Source organism: Bos indicus, chromosome 7 (genome assembly GCF_029378745.1).
Source record: "Bos indicus isolate NIAB-ARS_2022 breed Sahiwal x Tharparkar chromosome 7, NIAB-ARS_B.indTharparkar_mat_pri_1.0, whole genome shotgun sequence".
NCBI classification, from domain to species: Eukaryota; Metazoa; Chordata; class Mammalia; order Artiodactyla; family Bovidae; genus Bos; species Bos indicus.
Genome location: NC_091766.1, coordinates 107,704,371 through 107,728,432, shown reverse-complemented (window position 1 = coordinate 107,728,432; position 24,062 = coordinate 107,704,371). Strand labels below are relative to the sequence as shown.

At 38.0% G+C, this 24,062-nt stretch overlaps 1 protein-coding gene across 4 annotated transcripts in view; it reads right to left on the bottom strand.

Annotated features, from left to right (window-relative positions):
- The window catches only part of FER (FER tyrosine kinase), a 456,972-nt gene that overhangs the window by 345,830 nt on the left and 87,080 nt on the right, over positions 1–24,062 (bottom strand). For all 4 annotated transcript variants that reach the window (XM_070794110.1, XM_070794112.1, XM_070794113.1 and 1 more), the window contains one exon: positions 18,447–18,546. In XM_070794110.1, the coding sequence (XP_070650211.1) occupies positions 18,447–18,546 (100 nt within the window). The remainder of the gene's footprint in view (positions 1–18,446; positions 18,547–24,062) is intronic.

The window sequence follows — 24,062 nt, the reverse complement described above, 5'->3', positions numbered from 1 at the left end:
GTATGCTTTTATTTTTTTTAACGACAACCAGCACTGAAGCAGGGCATGGACTCATTCTACGTGTCAATTACCAGGGAGAAAAACATCCAATTTTTCCTCCTCCACATAACAAAATTCACAAACAGACTAAATCACAATTCTTTTTCCTCCACTTGTTGACAAATCCATTTAATGTTTGTAATAACAGAGTGTGTAGACAACATGTCATGCCACAAACAATATTATGAAGCTAGCAAAACTCAATTATGGATGTTTGACATTTACAGGAGACAGGCTAGACTAGTCATTAAGTTAGTCTAGAAAGTCAAGTATTTTTTATTAAAAACCTCTGAAGCATTTACCATTTGTTAAATATTATGGTGAAAAGCCTCTGGGTAACAAATGAGAAGTGATTATTTTCCAAAAGTAAAGTGCCCGCAAGTAGTCTCTGCTTTGATGTGGATAAATAAATGTTTTATCACCTTACATTTTTCCTTTCTTTCAAAACATTCCTCAACTATACAATACTCATTACTCTGAGTAAGAGGAACATGAACAAGAATTCATCTTAACTTACAAGTCACTCGGCCCAAACGTCTGCACGTGTTTTTTTCTCATGGAAGCTAAAGTGGGAACAAGTATCTATGTGGGAACCATGAATAAGCTATCTATTTTACTCAGTGATGTTCTGACAACAACAAAGTTAAGAAGTCACTTTTCATCTCGGTTTCTCCTTTGATTAGCTGTACAATCCAAGCATGTCATTTAATATAAATTTCAGCTTCTAATTTTTAATCCTGGGAGTTAAATTGTCTGCCCTTCTCAATCCACTGGGTTGTGATGGAAATTAAATGGCAGAAAACTGTCAAACGCACAGTTAATAACAAAGAAGACAGAATTCGGACAGCGGAAAACAACCTTTTTGATTATATGTTCCTGTAAGGTATTAAAAAATATGAGATGCATCCATACTAGTATAACAAAACTTTATGTATCAATCAAGAAATATTTATTGAAACGCATTACAGGTTTTAGACTGTTCAAAGAACTAAAATAGTGATATTTTAAAATTCAATATAAAATAGCTTTAAAAAGCAAGCTCCCTAGCTCTGTGCAATGTCATTTCCTTGTACAGAGTGACTGCTAGATTCAATTGACCCTCAGTCTTTTAATAACCTACAAACTGAATGATATTTCATGGTCAAATCTATATTCCTAATAACAACGCTATGAATGGGGGATTCTGAGCAGCTACAATAGGGGCAGCTGCATAATTCTGAATCTCCCACATATTATCTAAGAATATAACAAAGAACAAAGAGAAAAACAAATGAAACCTGCACCCTCAGTACAACAGAGAATGTTCAAAGTTTAAATCTGCAGCGACTAGAAAAATAAACATCAAATCTTTGAAAATGATCTTGCATCCTCCCACTGCAAGCCTTCATGGGCACCAAAGACTGTTCTGGGGGGAAAAAAGGGAAAAGAAAAATGCACAGAAGAGAAAAGAGAGACATACAAGAGCTAGCAGTATGCCTAAGACTCATCTAAAACCACCATCAGAATATGGAGGTCTACCCTACATGTGAAAATACTGAAAAAGCGTAATGGCTGATCACAGAACTGACCTCGAGACAGGGACTTTAAAATGCACGTGAAAGACAAGAGATGTAGTCTTAGAAAGGTGATTCTTTAGAGGGAGGAATGGTAACACGAAGGAACTGTGAAAAGGGAGAAAGGAAAAAATCCTACAGAAAAGCAAACAAAAATGTAAGGAAGCATATTTCTGTCACAAAAGTGAAAGGCATGAGACTGTACCCTACTCAGCAAGCTAAAAAGTTGGGTTGCCTCAATTTCATGGATGCGGGCAAAAGACACAAGACTCGGGACAGAGACAAAGAATAGTTTACTTCTCAGTTTATTTATGAGTAGCTAGAATATCACTGGGAGAAGGCAATGGCACCCCATCCAGTACTCTTGCCTGGAAAATCCCATGGATGGAGGAGCCTGGTAGGCTGCAGTCCATGCGGTCGCTAAGAGTCGGACACGACTGAGCAACTTCACTTTCACTTTTCACTTTCATGCACTGGAGGAGGAAATGGCAACCCACTCCAGTGTTCTTGCCTGGAGAATCCCAGGGAATCCCAGAGAATCCCCGTCTATGGGGTCGCACAGAGTCAGACACGACTGAAGTGACTTAGCAGCAGCAGCAGCAGAATATCATCATTTGTGGAAAAAAAGACTATAAACAAAGTCAAACAACAACCAACAGACTCACAGAAAATTTGTGTCCCATGTATAACAGAAAAGGGACTATTCACTGTAATATATCTTTAAATTCTTTAAATTATAGGGAAAAAAATTGAACTTCAATTTTAAAAAATGGGCAAAAGAATTCACTAAAAATTACTTTTAAATGGCCTTTAAAGATATGAAAAGATGTTCAACCTCACTCATAGTAGAAGAAATGTAAATTAAAATTACCTACCAAATTAACAAACACTGTTCTGACAATGATGTGGAGAAATCAATACTCTTATACATAGTTGGTGGGAATGTAAATTGGTATAATTTTTATAGAAGGAAATCTGGCAATATCTAACAAAACTACACACACATTTATATTGTTACCCTACATTCACACTTTTAGAAATTTATACTTAAGGTACTGCTTCATAAATAAAGATATTGCTTCAACAATTAAAGAAAAAACTTTATGTACAAGTTTACTCATGGTAGTAGTGTAAATAATTAAAAAAACTGAAACATGCCCATGCATAAAAAAGTGCTTGAATAACTTATAATAAAGTGCTACACAGCAGTTAAAAAGAATAACAAAGAAATCTACAAACTGAAATATTGTGATCTTTCGGGACACAATGTCAGGTGGGAAAACAAAATGAAAAAGCATATCATAATATTACGATTTTTATATAAGAAATAAAGAGAAATGATGGAGATATTCTCTAAGAATATAGTTCTATACAGTTCTGACTTTTGGAACCATTAATGTCTAACCATGGAACAACAGACTGGTCCCAAATAGGAAGAGAAGTATGTCAAGGCTGTATATTGTCACCCTGCTGATTTTACTTATATGCAGAGTACATCATGAGAAATGCTGGGCTGGATGAAGCACACGCTGGAATCAAGATTGGAGGGGAGAAATATCAATAAACTCAGATATGCAGATGACACCACCCGTATGTATGGCAGAAAGTGAAGAAAAACTAAAGAGCCTCTTGAGGAAAGTGAAAGGGGAAAGTGAAAAAGTTGGCTTAAAGCTCAACATTCAGAAAATGAAGATCATGGCATCTGGTCCCATCACTTCATGGCAAATAGATGGGGAAACAGTGGCTGACTTTTTTTTTTTTTTTGGCTTCAAAATCACTGCAGATGGTGACTGCAGCCATGAAATTTAAAAGACACTTAGTCCTTGGTAGGAAAGTTATGACCAACCTAGACAGCATATTAAAAAGCAGAGACATTACTTTGCCAACAAGGGTCTGTCTAGTCAAGGCTATGTTTTTCCTGTAGTCATGTACGGATGTGAGAGTTGGACTATAAAGAAAGCTGAGCGCCGAACTGTGGTGTTGGAGAAGACTCTTGAGAGTCCCTTGGACTTCAAGGAGATCCAACCAGTCCACCCTAAAGGAAATCAGTTCTGAATATTCATTTGAAGGACTGATGCTGAAGCTGAAACTCCAGTACTTTGGCCACCTGATGCGAAGAAATGACTCATTTGAAAAGACCCTGATGTTGGGAAAGATTGAGGGCAGGAGGAGAAGGAGACAACAAAGTATGAGATGGTTGGATGGCATCACCAACTCAATGGACATGAGTTTGACTAAACTCTGGGAGTTGGTGATGGACAGGGAAGCCTGGCATGCTGCAGTTCATGGGGTTGCAAAAAGTTGGACACGACTGAGCAACTGAACTGAACTGAACTGAATGTTTAATCATTAACAAAATAAATTAAGTCAACTAGGGTAAGAGAGGAAATGCAACTTAAAATGGGATACAACAGAAACAAAAGTGGTGCCAGAGAAGACTCCTGAGAGTCCCTTGGCTTTGGTGCCAGAGAAGACTCCTGAGAGTCCCTTGGCTTGCAAGATCAAACCAATCAATCCTAAAGGAGATCAACCCTGAGTATTCTTTGGAGGGACAGATCCTGACGCCCTAATACTTCAGCCACCTGATGTGAAGGGCAAACTCATTAGAAAAAGACCCTGATGCTGAGAAAGATTGAGGGCAGGAGGAAAAGGGAGAAGGGGAAGACAGAGGATGAGATGTTGGATGGCATCACCGATTCAATGGACATGAGTTTGAGCAAGCTCCAGGAGTAGGAAAGCACAGAGAAGCCTGGCGTGCTGCAGCGCACAGAGTTGCAAAGAGTCAGAATGACTGAGCAACTGGACAACAAGAAACAAGAACCAAACTGTTTTCCCCAGTTTGTAATGTAAATAGTGGGGGGAAAAAATTAATCCAAGTAATCTGGCAAACAATATCTGACCACAGTGGAAGTCAAAAGGCAAAAAGCTCTAAACAAATACTGAACTACAGTAGGCAGATTTCTTTTTTTCAGAGGCATAAGTTAGCAATTCTGAAATCACCTTTTAGGACTGAACAGGTAAGTAGACTGTAAATAATAGCAGCCAGGTTTCTCACTGTCAAAGAAGGAGATTACAAATATGTAAATAGGAAAAGACAGAATGAACTGTTTGGTGTTTGAGTAGAATTAGAAGTATCAATGTGAATACTTCAGTTTCAATATAGACAGAGCAACAGACACAGACACAGGCACAGAGGTATGCGTGTGTGTGTGTGCACTTGCTGATTTCCTATCTCCGTCTACTGAAAGGACTGAGAACAAAGACATCCCAGCAGCGATGAGCACACCCAGTGCCAAATACTGGTTTTTAACTATCATCTTCCACTAAGTGAAAGCTACAGATCCTTAGAGAAATGAAGCAAAACCCAGGACAGGAAAAGTATAACATGAGCCAGAAAATAAGTGTTCAATAAATAACAGGAACATGCCAAAAAGACAGAGGAACCACTTTTCAGCTTCCTTCTCATGTACAGAGAAAACGATAAAGTTGCTAAAACATTAATATTTGTAGAATATGGCTGAAGTATATATGAGAATTCTTTGTATTAATCTTCCAAAATTTCTGTTGTTCCAAAATAATGTCAAAATTAAAAATAGAAAGTTGTAAAAACTCATTAAAGCTCATAAGTATCTAAATGTTCATTATATCTAAAAATTCAGTTATTTAGCCTAGAGATAAAAAGTCTCAATGACAGGAAAAAAACTTGGTTTTAATATGTATGTTTCACAGCAGGTATACTTACACAATAAGAAAAATTAATAAAGACGGCAGAAACATTTTTTTATGATCCTTTTGTTGGTAGTTCTGCTGTTTAAAGCGATCCCCAGCGCTGTGCCGAAGTGCCGCCTGGTGCTTTTGTGCTCAAGAAGCCTGTGATGTCTTATGGAGCAAATGTGTGTCAGACAGCTCTGCTGAGTCATGAATTACAACACTGCTAGCTGTGAGTTTAATATCAATGAGTAAACAATATACATTGAAGAAGGGGTCTTTAAACAGAAGCACACAAAAAATGAAGTGGTGTATTGATCAATTGTCAAAAATGCTGGGACCCTGCTTGCTGTTGCTGCTAAGTCGCTTCAGTCGTGTCCGACTCTGTGTGACCCCATGGACTGCAGCCCACCAGGCTCCCCCGTCCCTGGGATTCTCCAGGTAAGAACAACAGAGTGGGTTGCCATTTCCTTCTCCAATGCATGAAAGTGAAAAGTGAAGGTGAAGTCGCTCAGTCGTGTCGGACTCTTCGTGACCCCAAGGACTGCAGCCTACCAGGCTCCTCCATCCATGGGATTTTCCAGGCAAGAACACTGGAGTGGGGTGCCAGTGACCCTTCTCCAGTGACCCTGCTTAAAGAGATCCAATTTCTTATGTTATCCTCACCCAAGGCAATGATTCAGTAATCAGCTAATGCTAATTTAGTATTCACATTGATTTCATAGAATGTAACTACCACAAATAACAAGAATCAATGGTGTATATATACCCAGAATTTGACCACTTCTCATCACCTCTGCTGCTGCCAGCCAGGTCCAAGAAAGCACTGAGCCCTTTCCTGGATCACTCCAGTAGCCTAGAAGTAATCGTACCTCCATCCCTCCCCAACCACTCATATTATTCTCAACAAAGCTGCCAGAATTCTACTCCTAAAACTTAAGTTCATGTCGTTCCTTTGCTCAAACCCTCCAATGGCTTTCCACTAGCAAAGTGAAAGTCCCTCAGTCGTGTCCGACTCTTTGTGACCCCACGGACTATACAGTCCATGGAATTCTCCAGGCCAGAATACTGGAATGGGTAGCCTTTCCCTTCTCCAGGGGATCTTCCCAACCCAGGTCTCCCACATTACAGGTGGATTCTTTACCAGTTGAGCCACCAGGGAAGCCCAAGAACATTGGAGTGGAAGCCTATCCCTTCTCCAGTGGATCTTCCTGACCCAGGAATCGAACCGGGGTCTCCTGCATTGCAGGCAGATTCTTTACCAACTGAGCTACAGGGAAGCCCCAGCAAGACCCCCCACATAACCTGTGCCTCCCTTCCACCCACCACCGTTCCTCCTCTCCATTCTCATCTCGTACCTCCACACCTTTCCTTTACCAACCCCTCAGTTCCAGCCACACAGGCATCTATGCTACTCCTCAGAGGCTCCAGACACGATCCCATCTCAGGGACTTTGCTTCCACTTGTCTCTCTGGAGTACAGATAAGCACATGTTCACTCCCTCACTTGCACCCTTCATTTAAATGTTTTTCTTTGTGACACCTAAGTTGATCATCCTCTACATCCTATCTACCTACCAGGTTTCCTCCATCACATCTTTCATCACCTGACACACTGTATGTTTCCTTTCCTTATTTTCTCATTAGCTAGCTTCTGCTCTAAAACACAAGCTCCAAGAGGCAGGGATTTCCTGTGCTCTGTTATCTACAATATCACTTATACAAATAACAGTGCCTGGTAAATAACAAGAAAATGTACAAATTGATATAGTTGTTATTTTTTTTTAAGTAAACTTAAATAATTTTTTAAATTAAAAGTTATAGAAAGATTACAGTTTTACCTTCTGCATCTGTTTATATCATCTTTCTAGTAATCAAGTCCAAAACTAATATTGTTAAGGAGCTCACCTACAAAATATAGAGGAAAATCAGCAAAAGAATATAACTTCTCTTAATCTTGTTGTATATGAAACTTAGCTTTATTTACTTAATAAAACTAAGCAAAGTAGGGACAAATCAAATTATTGTTCTTTCATATTATTTTTAGGAAGTTATCTGCAGAATATAAATGAATCACGTAGCATATCCTATCCCACATAATATTTCAGCATCTGATGCAAATATTATAACTGTCATTCCAATTTATACAGCTTTAACCCAATGTAAATTAGATTAATAATTAAGAGTGCCATAATTCCTTATGACTTTGTAAAAGTCCTATCATATTAAGTTCCATACACTGAAAAACATTCATGCCATAAGTTAGCTGTTGATATATATAAATAAGTAGATCCAAAAAAAGAGAAAAACCACCCACTTTCAGTTCATTTCAATAGACCAATAACCAACAAAGATAGCCTGAACTCTATTTTGGTCTTTAGTAAATTCTGTATTCAAAACACATTTCTTCCATATGTTGAACTGAGAGGTAATTTGAATTTCAGAGTATTTTCCTAGAGGACCTCCATACATCATTCATACATGATTCTGAATTTTTTAAATCCCCAATATTTAGAGGTTATCAAATAAGAAAGCCAATTGCCATTCTTAGTAGACTCAAGGAAATCAACTAAAAGAGCTTTTCCTAAGTTTCATTCATTTTTAAGATTTAGATTTGTTTAAACACAAATTCAACCATCTGTCTCAAGTCTGGGCTCATTTCAAACTGGTTTTCATAATTAAAGTACTCCAGAGAGACAACTCAATGGATCTAATCACTTTTAATTGGCTATAATATATCACAGAACCATTCGTAATGCATGAAGAGGCAATTTAAGAAAATCTACTTTCCCATTACAGAAAATTTTACTTTTGAATGAGACTTACAAGTAATCCCCCACAGCTCAAGCAATAGACAGGCTCGTACTCTGTCTGCTTTGGGTAAGTGAGGGCTTGTTGATAATCAGGCATTTTACCAATGCTTTAGTTTTCCTCTCTGTTTCTCATAGAGAAGAAAATAATTTGAAAAAGAGTTTGTTTCCTCTCTCTTGTTATAAAAGCTGATGAAGCATGTTCCTCACAAGCTTCTCCAGACTGACTGGTAAGGGCATGTATAGTGTGGAAGAGTTCATCCTGTCTTTTCTGAATATGATATGCACAAAGCAGACACACTGAGACTCCCACCCATGTACGAGAAGCCCCACAAATGTCTTTGTGGGTATTCTGAGGCTTAGTAAATATAAAACCATTAGTGTAATTCTAGCTATAAGAATACACAGCTGTGAAGCAGTTGTTCTGAATATCTTTTCCGATATTTCAATATATCTTTGAGCAAACTATAGAACTTCAAAGGAGAATCATATTTAAATTCACTTAATTCAATACTATATAGCATTCCTTATATTTTATAAAACTAGCATGCGTTTACTCTTTAGAAGTATTTTTTAACTTTGAAAAAGGTACTAACATGGCGTACAAACAAGGCTGTGCATGTAAGTATGCAGATAAAGATGACGCATATTTTCTACAATATTAACAAGATGACAGTGAAACAAACAAAATCTGGGAATGAAGAAACTCATTCAACTTTACCAACATATGAGACAGAATGATAAAGTCCACTAAGACTCTAAAACTTAGGTGAATGTGCCAAGTAGATATACGGAAGATTGAAGAAAAGACCCAAATCATAATTATTCAGGCAAATCTCTAATACCTGAGATGAAAAATACAGTGCATGAAGTTAAAAGCAGGTTAGACACTGCAGAAGACAAGATTAGTAGAACTGTAGACATAACCATACAAGCTAACCAACATGAAAGAGAAATAATACAGAACAAGGGGGAAAGTAAACAGACCATCAGAAGGCTGTAAGCAAATACAAACTGCATAATGCACACGTACTGCAGTCGCTGAAGGAAACGAGACAGAAACGTAGACAGAAAATATACATGAAGAAATAATGGCTGAAAGTGTCCCAAAGTTGATAAAAATTATAAACTTTCAGATATAAGAAGCTCAAAACCCATAAATACAAAAAAATCACATAAAGGAATATCAGAATAAAATTCCTCAAAATCAATAATAAATAAAAGGAAATCCTAAAAGCTGCCAAAGAAATACAAACCATGTACAGCCACAAAGAAAATGATTAGAATAGATTTCTCCTTCAGAGCAACAAAGGGCAACATCCTTAAAGACCTAACAAGAAAAAAAAAAAAACCTGCCAAGAAAAACTCTATACCCAACAAAATATATTTCCAAAAAAAAAGGTGAAATGAAATCTTTTTTAGATGTACAAAAGCTGAATTTACCACTTGTAGACTTTGTTGTTGTTCAGTTGCTAAGTAGTATCCGACTCTCTGCAACCCTATGAACTGCAGCACACCAGGCTTTTCTGTCCTTCACTATCTCCCAGAGTCTGGCTCAGCTCATGCTCATTGAGTCGGTGATGCCATCCAACCACCTCATCCTCTCTCGCCCCCTTCTCCTTCTGTCCTCAATCTTTCCCAACAACAAGGTCTTTTCCAGTGAGTTGGCACTTTGCATCAGGTGGCCAAAGTATCAAAGTTTCAGCTTCACTATCAGTCCTTCCAATGAATATTCACTGTTGATTTCCTTTAGAATGGACTGGTTTGATCTTGCTGCTGTCCAAGGGACTCTCAAAAGTCTTCTCCAACACCACAGTTCAAAAGCATCACTTCTTTGGTGCTCAGCTTTCTTTATGGTCCAACTATCACATCCATACATGACTACTAAAAAACCATAGCTTTGACTATACGGATCTTTGTTGGCAAAGTGTTATCTCTGCTTTTTAATACATTGTCTAGGTTGGTCATAGTTTTTCTGCCAAGACGGAAGTGTCATAATTTCATAAGATCCATATAGTCAAAGCTATGGTTTTTCCAGTAGTCATATATAGATGTGAGAGTTGGACCATAAAGCAAGCTAAGCACCAAATAAGTGATGCTTTTGAACTGTAGTGTTGGAGAAGACCCTTGAGAGTCCTTTGGACAGCAAGAAGATCAAACCATAATTTCAAGGCTTCGGTCACCAACCACAGTGATTTTGGAGCCCAAGAAAATAAAATCTGCCACCGTTTCTACTTTTTCCCCATCTATTTGCCACAAAGTGATGGGACTGGTTGCCATGATCTTCAGCTTTTGAATGTTGAGTTTTAAGCCAGCTTTGTCACTTTCCTCTTTCACCTTCATCAAGAGGCTCTTTAGTTACTCTTTGCTTTCTGCCAATATAGTGGTCTCATCTGCATATCTGAGGTTGACAGTTCTCCCAGTAGTCTTGATTCCAGCTGTGCTTCATCCAGCCCGGCACTTCACATGCTGTACTCTGTGTAGAAGTTAAATGGGCAAGGTGACAATATACAGCCTCGACATACTCTTTTCCCATTTGGAACCAGTCAACTGTTCTAAAACCAGTCAACCAGTTCTAACTGTTGCTTCTTGACCCACATACAGGTTTCTCAAGAGACAGGGAAGATGGTCTGGTACTCCCATCTTTTTAAGAATCTTCCACAGTTTGTCATGATCCACACGGTCAAAAGCTTTAGTGTAGTCAATCAAGCAGATGTTTTTCTGGAATTCCCTTGCTCTCTCTATGATCCAATGAATGTTTGCAATTTGATCTCAGCTTGTACATCTGGAAGTTCTCGGTTCACATACTGCTGAAGCCTAGCTTGAAGGATTTTGAGCATTACCTTGCTAGCATGTGAAAAGAGCGCAGTTTGTGGTAGTTTGAGCATTCTTTGGCATTGTCTTTCTTTGAAACTGTAATGAAAACTGACCTTTTCCAACCCTGTGGCCACTGCTGAGTTTTCCAAATGTGATGACATGTTGAGTGTAGCACTTTAACAGCATCATCATTTAGGATTTGAAATAGCTCAGCTGGAATTTTATCACCTCCACTAGCTTTGTTGGTAGTAATGCTTCCTAAGGCCGACTTGACTTCATGTTCTAGGATGTCTGGCTCTAGGTGAGTGACCACACCATCGTGGTTGCCTCAGTCAGTAAGACCTTTTTTGTATAGTTCCGCATAGTCTTGCTACCTCCTCTTAATCTCTCCAGCTTCTGTTAGGTCCTTGCTGTTTCTGTCCTTCCTCATGTCCATCTTTCCATGAAATGTTCCCTTGGTATCTCCAATTTTCTTGAAGGGATCTCTAGTCTTTCCCATTCTACTGTTTTCCTCTACTTCTTTGCAATGTTCATTTAAGAAGGCCTTCTCATCTCTCCTTGCTGTTCTCTGGAGCTCTGCATTCAGTTGGGTATAATCGATTGATTATATATTCTTTGCAGCCGAAGATGGAGAAGCTCTATACAGTCAGCAAAAACAAGACCAGGAGCTGACTGTGGCCCAGATCATGAACTCCTTATTGCCAAATTCAGGCCAAATTGAAGTAGAGAAAACCACTAGCCCATTCAGGCATGACCTGAGTCAAATCTCTTATGATTATAGAAGGGAGGTGATGAATAGATTTAAGGGTTTAGATCTGGTAGACAGACTGTCTGGCAAACTATGGACAGAGATTCGTAACACTGCAGAGGAAGCAATAACCAAAACTATCGCGAAGAAAACAAAATGCAAGAAGGAAAACGGGTTTATCTGAGAAGGCTTTACAAATAGCTGAGAAAAGAAGAGAAGTAAAAGGCAAGGGAGTAAGGGAAAGATATACTCAACTGAACGTAGAGTTCCAGAGAAAAGCAAGGAGAGAAAAGAAGGCCTTCTTAAATGAACAAGTAAAATGATACCAGATGGAATAAAGAATTCTATGAAAGATGACTACATGGATAAATATATAAGATGCTTTAATATAATTTTAAAGATATCTGACTAAACAAAAACAGAAATATTAACAATATAGTATAAAGTTAAAAACATATGCAAAAGTAAAATACATCACAACAATAGCTCAAACACAGGAATCATACCAGTGTCAGGATTCCTTGTTGTACAAGGTGATACACTGCCACTTGAAGGTATACTATGGTAAAATAAACATAAAATACCGAAACGGTTATAGCTAATGAGACAACACAGGAGATACGACAACAAAGAGAATCTTAGGACATTTTTCAATTAATTCAGAAGAAGGAAGAAAAAAGGAAAAGTACAAGGAAGAACAATGGAACAAGGGGAAAGAAATTGCAAGATGACAAATTTAAACCTAACACTGTCAAAATCAATCCCATTGTAGTCTAACCATCCCAATTAAAAGGTAGAGACTATCAAGATAAAATAGCAAGACCTCATTATATGTGCTTATCAGCAACGTAGGTCAACTATAAAGACTAAAAAATGCTGAAGTGAAAGGATTAAAAAAATACCATGTAAACATTAATCAAAATATCTAATATTAATATCAGAACAAATAACACAGTAAAGAATAATACCAGGGATAATAAAGGTCATTTCATATGAGAGAAAGGTCAGAGCATTAGGAGGGAACAACAATCATGACGGCTGCTTACACTCAATAGCAAGTTTCAAAACGCATTAAGCAAAAAACTGACAAAACTGCGAGAAGAGACAAACACAACCACACTGGGAGATTTCAGTCGCCCTCTCTCAATAATCGAGAGAGCAGGTAAACGAGTATCAGTGAGAACATAGCTTTTAATAATACTGTCAACCACCTGGCCCACGCCAACAGTATAGACCACTGCAAGCAGCAACAGCAGAATACACGTTCTTATAAAGTGCACACGAAGCATTTACCAAGATAAACCAACTGTGGACCTTATAAAATATATTCATAAGTGTAAAAGGAATAAAATCATAAAAAAATTCTCAGAACAAGTGAAATTAAATTATTAATCAAAAATAGAGACTTTTTTAAATGTCAAAACTTAGGAAACAGTACATTTCTAAATAACCTGTGGATGAAAGGGAAAAAAAACAAAAACAAAAGAAATATTTGAAGTATTTTGAACTAAACAAAAATGACGGCATAATACATACAAATTTATGGAATGTTGTTAAAACACTACTTAGGGAAATTCATAGCACTAAATGCCTATATTAGAAAAGAAGACAATTCTCAAATCAATGATCTTTGTTTCCACGTTAAAAAAAAAAACAGACAAACTGGTGCAAACAAAGCCTAAAGCAAGCACAAGGAAGGAAAGAAACAAAGATCAGAGTATAAATCAATTAAAAAGAAAGCAGAAAAACAGAAACAAAACAAAGCCTAAAGCCGACCTGTGAGAAGATTAATGAAGCCAATAAACCTCTAGCCAGAATGATTAGGTAAAAAAGACAAGACAGAAAGTGTCAATAACAAAAATGAGAAAGAAAATATCACTGCAGATTCTGTAAAAGGGTGAAAAAGGAAGTATTCTGAACAACTTAGTACCAATAAACTTAACAAACGAACAATTCCTTGAAAGATACAACCTACTAAAACTCAAAGAAAAAGATAAACAAATAGCTGGTATCACCTAAAGAAACTGAATTTATCGTTTAAAAATTTTAGCTGAAAAGAAAAAAATAAAGCAAGCAGACCCACATGGCTTCACAAGTGAATTCTACCAATATTTAAGAAATACTATGAATTGAACACAAGGATCTCTACAAAATTAAAGAGGGGGAAAATCAAGCAGAGGAAAAGTGTTAAAATTATACCAAAATGAGACTAGCTATTAAAAGAAACAAAGACAAATATGAAAATTCATAAAAACTTAGCCAATCATATCAAATAACATCAAAAATAATAATACATCATAGCCAAGAGGAGTTTATCCCCCGGATGTGAGGTTGGTATAATATTTGAAAAATGTGAAAATCAATCAGAACAACTTACTGTATCAAACTAAAAGAAGAAGAAATACACATCTCCACAGATACAGAAAAATCATTTGACAAACCTAATTTCCATTACTAAGCAGGAATAAAAGTGGACTTACTCAAGCCAACAGAAAGAAAAATCTTTGAGAAACTATAGTTAACTTCATCCTTACGATGAAAGTCTTCCCCGCTAAGATCAGCAGCAAGGCAAACATGCTTGCTCTTTCTTCTTCTATTCAAGACTATATTGGAGATACTAGCTAGGGAAGTTAGGCGAGGAAAAAGAAAAAAAAAAAACCCTCTAGACTAAAAAGGAAAACTGTCTTTATCCGCAGCTAATACGATCCTGTGGGAGTCCTCCTGAGTAGTTACTGACTCTCTATAAGGAAGATGTGACCACCTGAAAATATCATTACATAGTTAACTGGCTCTACTCCAATATAAAAAAGAAATTCAAAATATTAAAAAAGATTAATATAAAAAATATTTTAAAAAGAGAGGATACAACAGCAAATTTTTCCACTTAACAACCATTATGTCAGAACCTTAATTTGGATACAAGCTTTATGGACTCACAAAATTGTTTTATGGCAAACCTAACCACGTATTTAATCAACTAAAAGTATTCAGAATAATATGCAATAGGAAAGGAAAACCTGTGTATTTTGCATTCAAGAACTTACTATTCCATGCTATCAAGAAACATTCTAAATTATTAACTTCAGTTCATAATTTGGTTGTTCTCAGCATACATGTTATAAGTAAAAACCAACAGACTACTGTCCAAATTAGTCCAAGTTAATTTAAGACAAATATTTGTTCCTGCAACACAGACGAGAACAAAATGAGTTTGATATTTAGGATATATTGCAAAATAAAAAAAGTTTAACTAAAATGAAAGTGAAAGGTGCTCAGTCATGTCCGACTCTTTGCAACTCCATGGCCAGAATACTGGAATTCTCTAGGCCAGAATACTGGAGTGGATCCTTTCTCCAGGGGATCTTCCCAACCCAGGGATCAAACCCAGGTCTCCCACATTGCAGGTGGATTCTTTACCAACTGAGCTATCAGGGAAGCCCAGCAAAAATGATGCTCTACTAATATTACAAATGGATGCTATCCTTTACATTCGATAACATAAATCAGTGTTTCTTTGATATCAATTCTAACATTGAAAACTGAAAGTAAATCAGTGTTTCTTTGATATAAATTCTAACATTGAAAACTGAAAGTATTTTGTGTAATCCATACAGCAGGGGTCAGGAGTCTGGAACGTCAGTATGAACCCAGGCTGCCTATTGATCTACTACTGTGGCTGAACCTCCAGTTGCAGTCACTGAACCTGGATTCTAAGCCAGTTCTCCATCAAATCCAGAATTTAACTCTGACTCACTACAGGAACTGCTGCCAGGTGCTATATCCTCCAGAGCCTTGTCTTCTCAGGGTGGATCCCATGTGTTGGACTGAGTTTTCAAATAGCTTTCCCAAGACCTCCCAATTCCTAAAGTAAAGACTCTAAACACCAGACCCGTGGTTTGGCTCTCCACCGCCAGTGCCCCAGCAGCTCCTAGAGCCCATTCCAGAAATGGCCTGGTGGGGCCTCCCCAGATAAACTACGGTTCTGACATAAAACCTGTAAATGCTGCAAGAATCTGCCCACACATCATGCTTATAAAGAGTAAACAACTTCACACACACACAAACAACCCCTATTTCCATGATAAATGTAGAAGCAGTTTGAAAACCAGGTTTTCAGAAGTACAGGTTTATACTTTTTCATATAAACAGGAGTATAAGGATAGCTATGATTATAAAAGGGAAATTTCCGTGTGTCTCATGCATTTACATAGTTACATAAGAACTTATTTTACAAGTACATCCTCTACACATTATAAATTGATTTAATGAGAGGAATTAAATTCTTGAAAACAGGAACACACTATCACTAACACCTTTAGAAAGGAAATGCATTAATAAATAAGCTCACATATTTTAACAGGAGACTCAGTCAAATAATATGGTTCTTAAGATCAATTAAAGCTATAGTCTTCAGATTTTCTAGTTTCCTTCTTATTAGTAACACAGCAATAAATGGTGTTTTATCTCTGCTGCTGCTGCTAAGTCACTTCAGTCGTGTCCGACTCTCTACAACCCCAGAGATGGCAGCCCAACAGGCTCCCTCATCCCTGGGATTCTCCAGACAAGAACACTGGAGTGGGTTGCCATTTCCTTCTCCAATGCATGAAAGTGAAAAGTGAAAGTGAAGTCACTCAGTCCTGTCCGACTCCTAGCGACCCCAGGGACTGCAGCCCACCAGGCTCCTCTGTCCATGGGATTTGCCAGGCAAGAGTACTGGAGTGGGGTGCCATTGCCTTCTCCAGTTTTATCTCTACCAAAAGTAATAAAGAACAATTATTACCTGTGAATAATCTTTGATAATATAAACATTAGGTACAAGAACTATTTAAAATTTATGATACCAGAATTAGATTTCATGTTTTAATCAAAAATAAACTATCATTAAAAGTAGGTATCAAAGACTTGGGAGTAATAGTGTATTTCTTTTCCTAACTAATCATTCTCCAACAGATGTAGACCTACTGTGAAATACTTCACATAGATGGATTACAATATAAATGAATTAAGTCATCACTTGCTCTGGGTGAATTCAAATATGGATATTTATACTACAGGAAATTTGAGAATGCTAGCCAAGCATTAGGTAATGAACTTTATAAAACTTACTCTTTGACAGACTGAGTAGTAATGCTCAATGTACAAAACTGTTTTTAAATTACTCTTGATGGCTTAGCAAAGGCTAAATTTTGAAACAGGAGACTTGAAGTTCCCAAGTTAGAACATCAACTAGCAATGGGTAAGCTCCTTGAATGTTTGAACCTCAACAACTTAAAGATAGCAAATAATACTCAGTAAATATTTCTTGATTATATAAAGCACTCTTTAAGACAAAAAAGGAATAATACTTAGGTATATGAAATTTGAAAATTACGAAATAATCATACAACATTGGAACTTACATCCAAGACTGACTCCAAAGTCTGACTTTGCACTTTTATTCTTTTCTTCACTTAAATAACTTACATAACTTAACTACAAAGGCATTTTAAAAGATAAATTTGCATTAAAAAGAGATCAGGGTCTCAAAATGTTGGTTGAGGCACAAGAAAAAATAAGTAAAAATAAGCAAACTGTGAATATTAATTCATCTTCCCTAAAAAAGCAGCAGAAACCCTGCAAGAAACAGAAACAGGAATAACAATGTGGGAGGGGTAGAGACAGGGTGAGAGAGAAACGCCAAGGACAGGCTTTAGGGAGTCCTGGGAGGGAGATCCGGGGCAGAAGGGAGGGAGGCAGGGGAGGGCGGGGAGGGAAGCAGGGGAGGGGCGGGGAGGGAGCAGAGGGGAAGGCTGGAAAGGGCAGCAGGAGGAGGCAGGGAAGCGGGGCAGAAAGGCCGGGCGGAGAAGAGAGAGCGGAACACAGCTTCCAAATCCCTCTCTCTTCTAGTCTACTGGGACTAACAAGAACACCACGTGTTTGGATATGTTGTGCAAAACATATCCAAACACGGGAGCTGTTTATCTACCTCAACAACACAACAGAAGAATATGCAACCAGAAGACAAAGAGAGAATACAGTAATAAAAGAGGAAGGTAAGTTAAATGATACAACTTTTTCAGAGCTGCTCGTTGTTGAGCAGCTCGTTGCACGTGACTGGAGCACACAAGGACTGGGGCCCCAGGCTCCTCAGTCCACAGAATCGTCCAGGCAAGAATGCGGGAGTTGGTTCCATTTCCATCCCCAACAGAGCTGCTAATAATGTTTATATATGACCAAGAAAAAAAAAACTTTTATAATTAACAAAATCTAAATATGAAGACTATTTAGTCACATTTACAACTATAACCAGAAATCTCTGTTAAAAACATAATGTTTCTCTTTCCATTTATTTCCAAAGCGTATTATGAAAATTTTAGGACAATAAAATTGAGCTATAAAAGCAAAACTAAGCTATAAAATGACTTGTGATTTTAATGGTACTTAAATACAGGTAAAAAGAGGATCAATAAAGACTTCTAAACAAATATGACTTTATTTTTCTTATTTAATATTAATTCAATAAGTAAATCTGAAGGCTGAGGGAAAATTTTAAAAATTCTTTGCACCCTATCACAAGTACTACATAATTCTATTTAGTGTGAACTACTCAAAAATAGTTTCTACCTCAAAAAGAAAAAATTATTCCGTTTGATAATTTGTCTATTTAGGCTTATTTTAATAAACCTATATGTTAATCAGTCTAAGTGGATTCACTCCACCACTTATAAAGATAACTTTAAAATGATAAAAATAAAAGTCACTACAATAAACATTATTCCTAATTGTGCCATACCTTTAGCTACAGCTTCTTTATATTTCTCTTTGGCGGAATTCATTTCTTTTATTAATTGTCTATAGCTGGTTTTTAATTTCTCTAATTCTGTCTTTGTAACCTGTCAAAAAAAAGAAATGCAAAAAGATTTTTAAAAGCTTAAATTTACATCTGGCAAGAACTTAAATTTCAAAGCATTAACTGATGCATCTTTTACTGCTTATGAGTCAGAAGTGCTCTTTAATATATAATTATAAACAATAAACTAAAATTAGCTTAGAAACTGGTGATAAATTCAAAGCATATGAAAAAAAGAAAAACATTTCTTAAAAAGAAGAGCAAATCATAAACTAGTGCTGTCATTACCTAAAATTGAAAGGCCAATAATTTATTGCTATTTACAGAAATATTTTCTCTAATAAAAAAACTAATTTAAAATTCTTATTTTAATCATACAGAATAACTCTGAGTGGTCATAATTCACCATTTCTAATATGAATTTTTTTTTTTACACTGTAACATCTCTGAAAAGATGCATCCAATTAATGTTGACCAGGCAGCATTCATGACAGTGGTCACAGCATGCACACATTAACTTGGTTATTATTTCTGCAGAAAGGCTTGACAAATCCAAGTCCTTGACTCTGTAGTCAGCCATAAAAAGCGTTCAAGAAAAAACTGAGAATCTTAGATGGTATCTGAAAAACATCTACTAAGACTTCTGAGAAGAGTTAAGAAATCAGCACCATTAAAAACTTGCTAAAGGGACATAAGCAACTTGGAAGCAAGTCCCAGAGCCTACTTTAAACAAATTCTGCATCACCAAGGCTCTTGACAGCATGGAAGACAGCACTGTGTAAGTGAACAAAAATGTCAACAACTATGATAGATATGTGCTAAGTCGCTTCAGTCGTGTCCACATCCTTGCAACTCTATGAATTGTAGCCCACCAGGCACCTCTGTCCATGGAATTCTCCAGGCAACAATATTACAGTGGGTTGCCATGCCTCTTCCAGGGGATCTTCGCAACCCAGGGGTCGAACCCACATCTCTTATATCTCCTGCATTGCAGGGAGGTTCTTTACCACTAGCGCCACCTGGGAAGCCCCATGATATATAGATACCGTTCATCATTTAGTCAATAAGTCATGTCCGACTCTTGCAACCCCATGGACTGCAGTGCACGCGGTTTCTCTGGCCATGGGATTCTCCAGGCAAGAATACTGTAGTGGGTCACCATTTCCTTCTCCAGGGGATCTTCCCGACCCAGGGATCGAACCTGCATCTTCTGCATTGCAGGCAGATTCTTTACAGACTGAGCCACCAGGGAAGCCCATGATACAGATATAGATAGAAATGACTTCAAATCATTTCCTTTTAAAAGAAAACCTCAGTGGTTAACATGTTTTAACGGACTTTACCTTTTAGAGCAGTTTTAGTATCACAGCAAAACTGAGCACAAAGTACAGAGATTTCCCATTTGTCCCTCATCCCACTCGTGCACGGCCTCACTGATCAACATGTTCCACTCGAGTTTGTCTGTACGTTTGTTACAACTGATGAACCTATAAGAACATATCATTCTCGCACAAGTACACAGGTTACATTAAGTTCCACTCGTGGGGTGTATTTTATGGTTTTGAACAAATATACCGTGACATGTATCCCACCACTACAGGACCACACACAGATGTTTCACCGTCTAAGACCCTCCGTGCTCCACTTGTTCACAAACCCCTAGCAACCGATGATCTTTTTACTACCTTCACAGCTCTGACTTCTCGAGAATACCATATAGGTAGAATCATATATATTTTTCAGATTGGCTTCTTTCACTTAGTGGGCCTCCCTGGTGGCTCAGATGGTAAACAATTTGCCTACGTAGTGGGAGGCCTGGGTTCAATCCCTGGGTCGGGAAGATCCCCTGGAGAAGGGAATGGCAATGCACTCCAGCATTCCTGCCTGGAGAATCCCATGGACAGAGGAGCCTGGCGGGCACCAGTCAGTCAGACACAACTGAGCAACGAACACTTTCCCTTCCTTTCACTTGGTAATATACATTTAAGGGTCCTGCATATCTTTCTTGGTAGCTCATTTCCTTTGAGCACTGAATAATATTCCATTGTCTGGATGCACCACAGTTTATCCATTCATTACTAAAAGACATCTTGGTGGCGTCTACGTTTTGACAATTATGAATAAAGCTGTTATAAACTGCTATGTGTGGGCTTTAGTGTAGACATATGTTCTCAACTTCTTTGGATAAATACCAAGGAGCTCAATTTTTGGAACCTACGGTGAAACTATTTTTATTTTTGTAAAACACAACCAAACTGTCTTCAAAGTGGCTGAATTATTATGTAATCCCACCAGCAATGAATGAGAGTTCCTGTTGCTCCATAACCTCACCAGTATTTGATGTCGTCAGTGTTCTGGATTTGGGACATTCTAATGTGGGGCAGTGGTATCTCATTGTTCCTTTAGTTTGCATTTCCCTGATGGCATAAAATTTGAGCAAATTTTTATCTGCTTATTTGCCATCTGTGTATCTTCTTTGGTGACGTGTTTATTTTTTCATAAGGTTGCTTCTTGTCTTAACGGACTTAGAGTTCTTTCTGTGTTTTAGATAACAGTCTTTTATCAAATGTCCTTACAAACTTTTTCTCCCAGTTTACAGTTCATCTTCTCATTCCTATGATATTGTATTTTGTAGAAGTGTGGTTTTTGGTTTTTGGTTTTTTTGAGGAGACTGTGTGTGTGTATGTGTGTGTATAAATATATATTTGCAGTAGGCAAGAAATATGGACACTTCCATCTGCATGACTGCCCATCACAGTTTACTGCTCTGGTCTCAGGGAACTGAACATTTTTCAATTGGGCACACCTTTAAACTGATGTATCCCATTCATGTCTGTTGTTGAAACCCGTCTGAAAATTTTCCCAATCTGATTCATTTTATCTTGTGTATCAGGCTGCTTTCAGCTCACTGTTCTTTTAAATTTGTGAAGTCATTATATAGCTTATACTTGCTTACAGACGACCCAGAGTGTGCTTGAGACTCTACTGCGTCTGACTTTCAACGCTCTTCAGTTCAGTTCAGTTCAGTTGCTCAGTTGTGTTTGACTCTTTGTGGACTGCAGCACGCCCGGCCTCCCTGCCCATCACCAACTCCCAGAGTTTACTCAAACTCATGTCCAGTGAGTCGGTGATGCCACCCAACCATCTCATCCTCTGTCATCCCCTTCTCCTGCCTTCAATCTTTCCCAGCATGAGGGTCTTTTCTAATAAATCAGTTCTTCACATCAGGTGGCCAAAGGATTGGAGTTTCAGCTTCAGCATCAGTCTTTGCAATGAACACTCAGGACGGATTTCCTTTAGGATGGACTGGTTGGATCTCCTTGCAGTCCAAGGGACTCACAAGATTCTTCTCCAACACCACAGTTCAAAAGCATCAATTCTTCGGTGCTCAGCTTTCTTCACAGTCCAACTCTCACATCCATACATGACCACTGGAAAAACCATAGCCTTGACTAGATGAACCTTTGTTGACAAAGTAATGTCTCTGCTTTTGAATATGCTATCTAGGTTGGTCATAACTTTCCTTCCAAGCAGTAAGCGTCTTTTAATTTCATTGCTGCAGTCACCTGCAATGATTCTGGACCCCAAAGAAATAAAGTCTGCCACCATTTCCCCATCTATTTGCCATGAATCTGATGGGACCAGATGCCATGATCTTCGTTTTCTGCATGTTGAGCTTTAAGCCAGCTTTTTCACTCTCCTCTTTCACTTTCATCAAGAGGCTCTTTAGTTCCTCTTCACTTTCTGCCATAAGGGTGGTGTCATCTGCATATCTGAGGTTATTGATATTTCTCCCAGCAATCTTGATTCCAGCTTGTGCTTCTTCCAGCCCAGGGTTTCTCATGATGTACTCTGCATAGAAGTTAAATAAGCAGGGTGACAATATACAGCCTTGATGTACTCCTTTTCCTATTTGGAACCAGTCTGTTGTTCCATGTCCAGTTCTAACTGTTGCTTCTTGACCCGTATACAGGTTTCTCGAGAGGCAGGTCAGGTGGTCTGGTATTCCCATCTCTTGAAGAATTTTCCACAGTTTGTTGTGATCCACACAGTCAATTCCCTTACCTTCCTCTAAATTCTGTAATAAAGATGCCACACCCTTGGAGACTAGAGTCACAGCTTTGTACTTTGACTCACATCCAACGTAAGTAAAATTTCTCGGAATGAAAACTCACGATGTCCTTTGCTGTATGCCACACATGTCACACACATTTCTGCAGAGCTATAATTTTTTAAAAAAGAGAGAAAGGAGGGAATCCCCTGGCAGTCCTGTGGTTAGGACTCTGTGCTTTCACTGCTGAGGGTCTGGGTTCAATCCCTGGTCGGGGAACTAACATTCTACAAGCCGTATGGTACAGCCAAAAATGAACTTTTTTTTAAAGAAAGAGAGACAAAAAGGAAGGGCAGAAAAGAGAACAGAAGTCTTACATTTTTATGAATTCCAGCTTATCAATGATTTCTCCATGGATCATTTTGGTGTTCTATCTAAAAAATCATCTCCATATCTAAGGTTATCTAGGTTTTCTATTTATCTTCTAGGTGTTTTACAGTTTTGAATTTTACATTTCAGTCTGTGATCCATTTTGAGTTAATTTTTGTGACTGGTGTAAAATCTGTGTAAGGATTCATTATTTGCACATTTTTTTTGTCCCTGTTCCAGTGCCATTTGTTGAAAATATTAACTGTTCTCCCCTGTGCTGACTTTGCCCCTTTCTTCCAAAGATCAGTCAACTATATTTATATGAATCTACTTCTGGACTGTATATTCCGTTTCACTGATCTATTTGTTTATCTGTTTATTTTCTTTCACAAACGCCAAACTCTCTTGATCAGTGTCTTTATAATAAATCTGAAAGTCACATAATGTTGGTCTTCCAATTTTGTTCTCCAATGTTCTGTCGCCTACTCTGGGTCTTTTGCTACTCCACATGAATTTTAGAATCAGTTCGGCATTTGCTGGGATTGTGATTGGGATCTGTATTAAATCTATAGTGCAAAATGGGAAAAACTGATATCTTGACAATATTGAGGACACAGGATAACAATTATTTCTCCACTGATTTCTCTCATCAGTTCAGCATCAGTTCAGTTCAGTTCAGTTCAGTTGCTCAGTCGTATCCAACTCTTTGCGACCCCATGAACCGCAGCACGCCAGGCCTCCCTGTCCATCACCAACTCCCGAAGTTTACTCAAACCCATGTCCATTGAGTCAGTGATGCCATCCAGCCATCTCATCCTATGTCATCCCCTTTTCCTCCTGCCCCCAATCCCTCCCAGCATCAGAGTCTTTTCAAATGAGTCAGCTCTTTGCATCAGGTGGCCAAAGTATTGGAGCCTCAGCCTCACCATCAGCCCTTCCAATCAACACCCAGGACTGATTTCCTTTAGGATGAACTGTTTGGATCTCCTTGCAGTCCAAGGGACTCTCAAGAGTCTTCTCCAACACCACACTTCAAAAGCATCAATTCTTCGGCGCTCAGCTTTCTTCACAGTCCAATTCTCACATCCATACATGACCACTGGAAAAACCATAGCCTTGACTAGATGGACCTTTGTTGG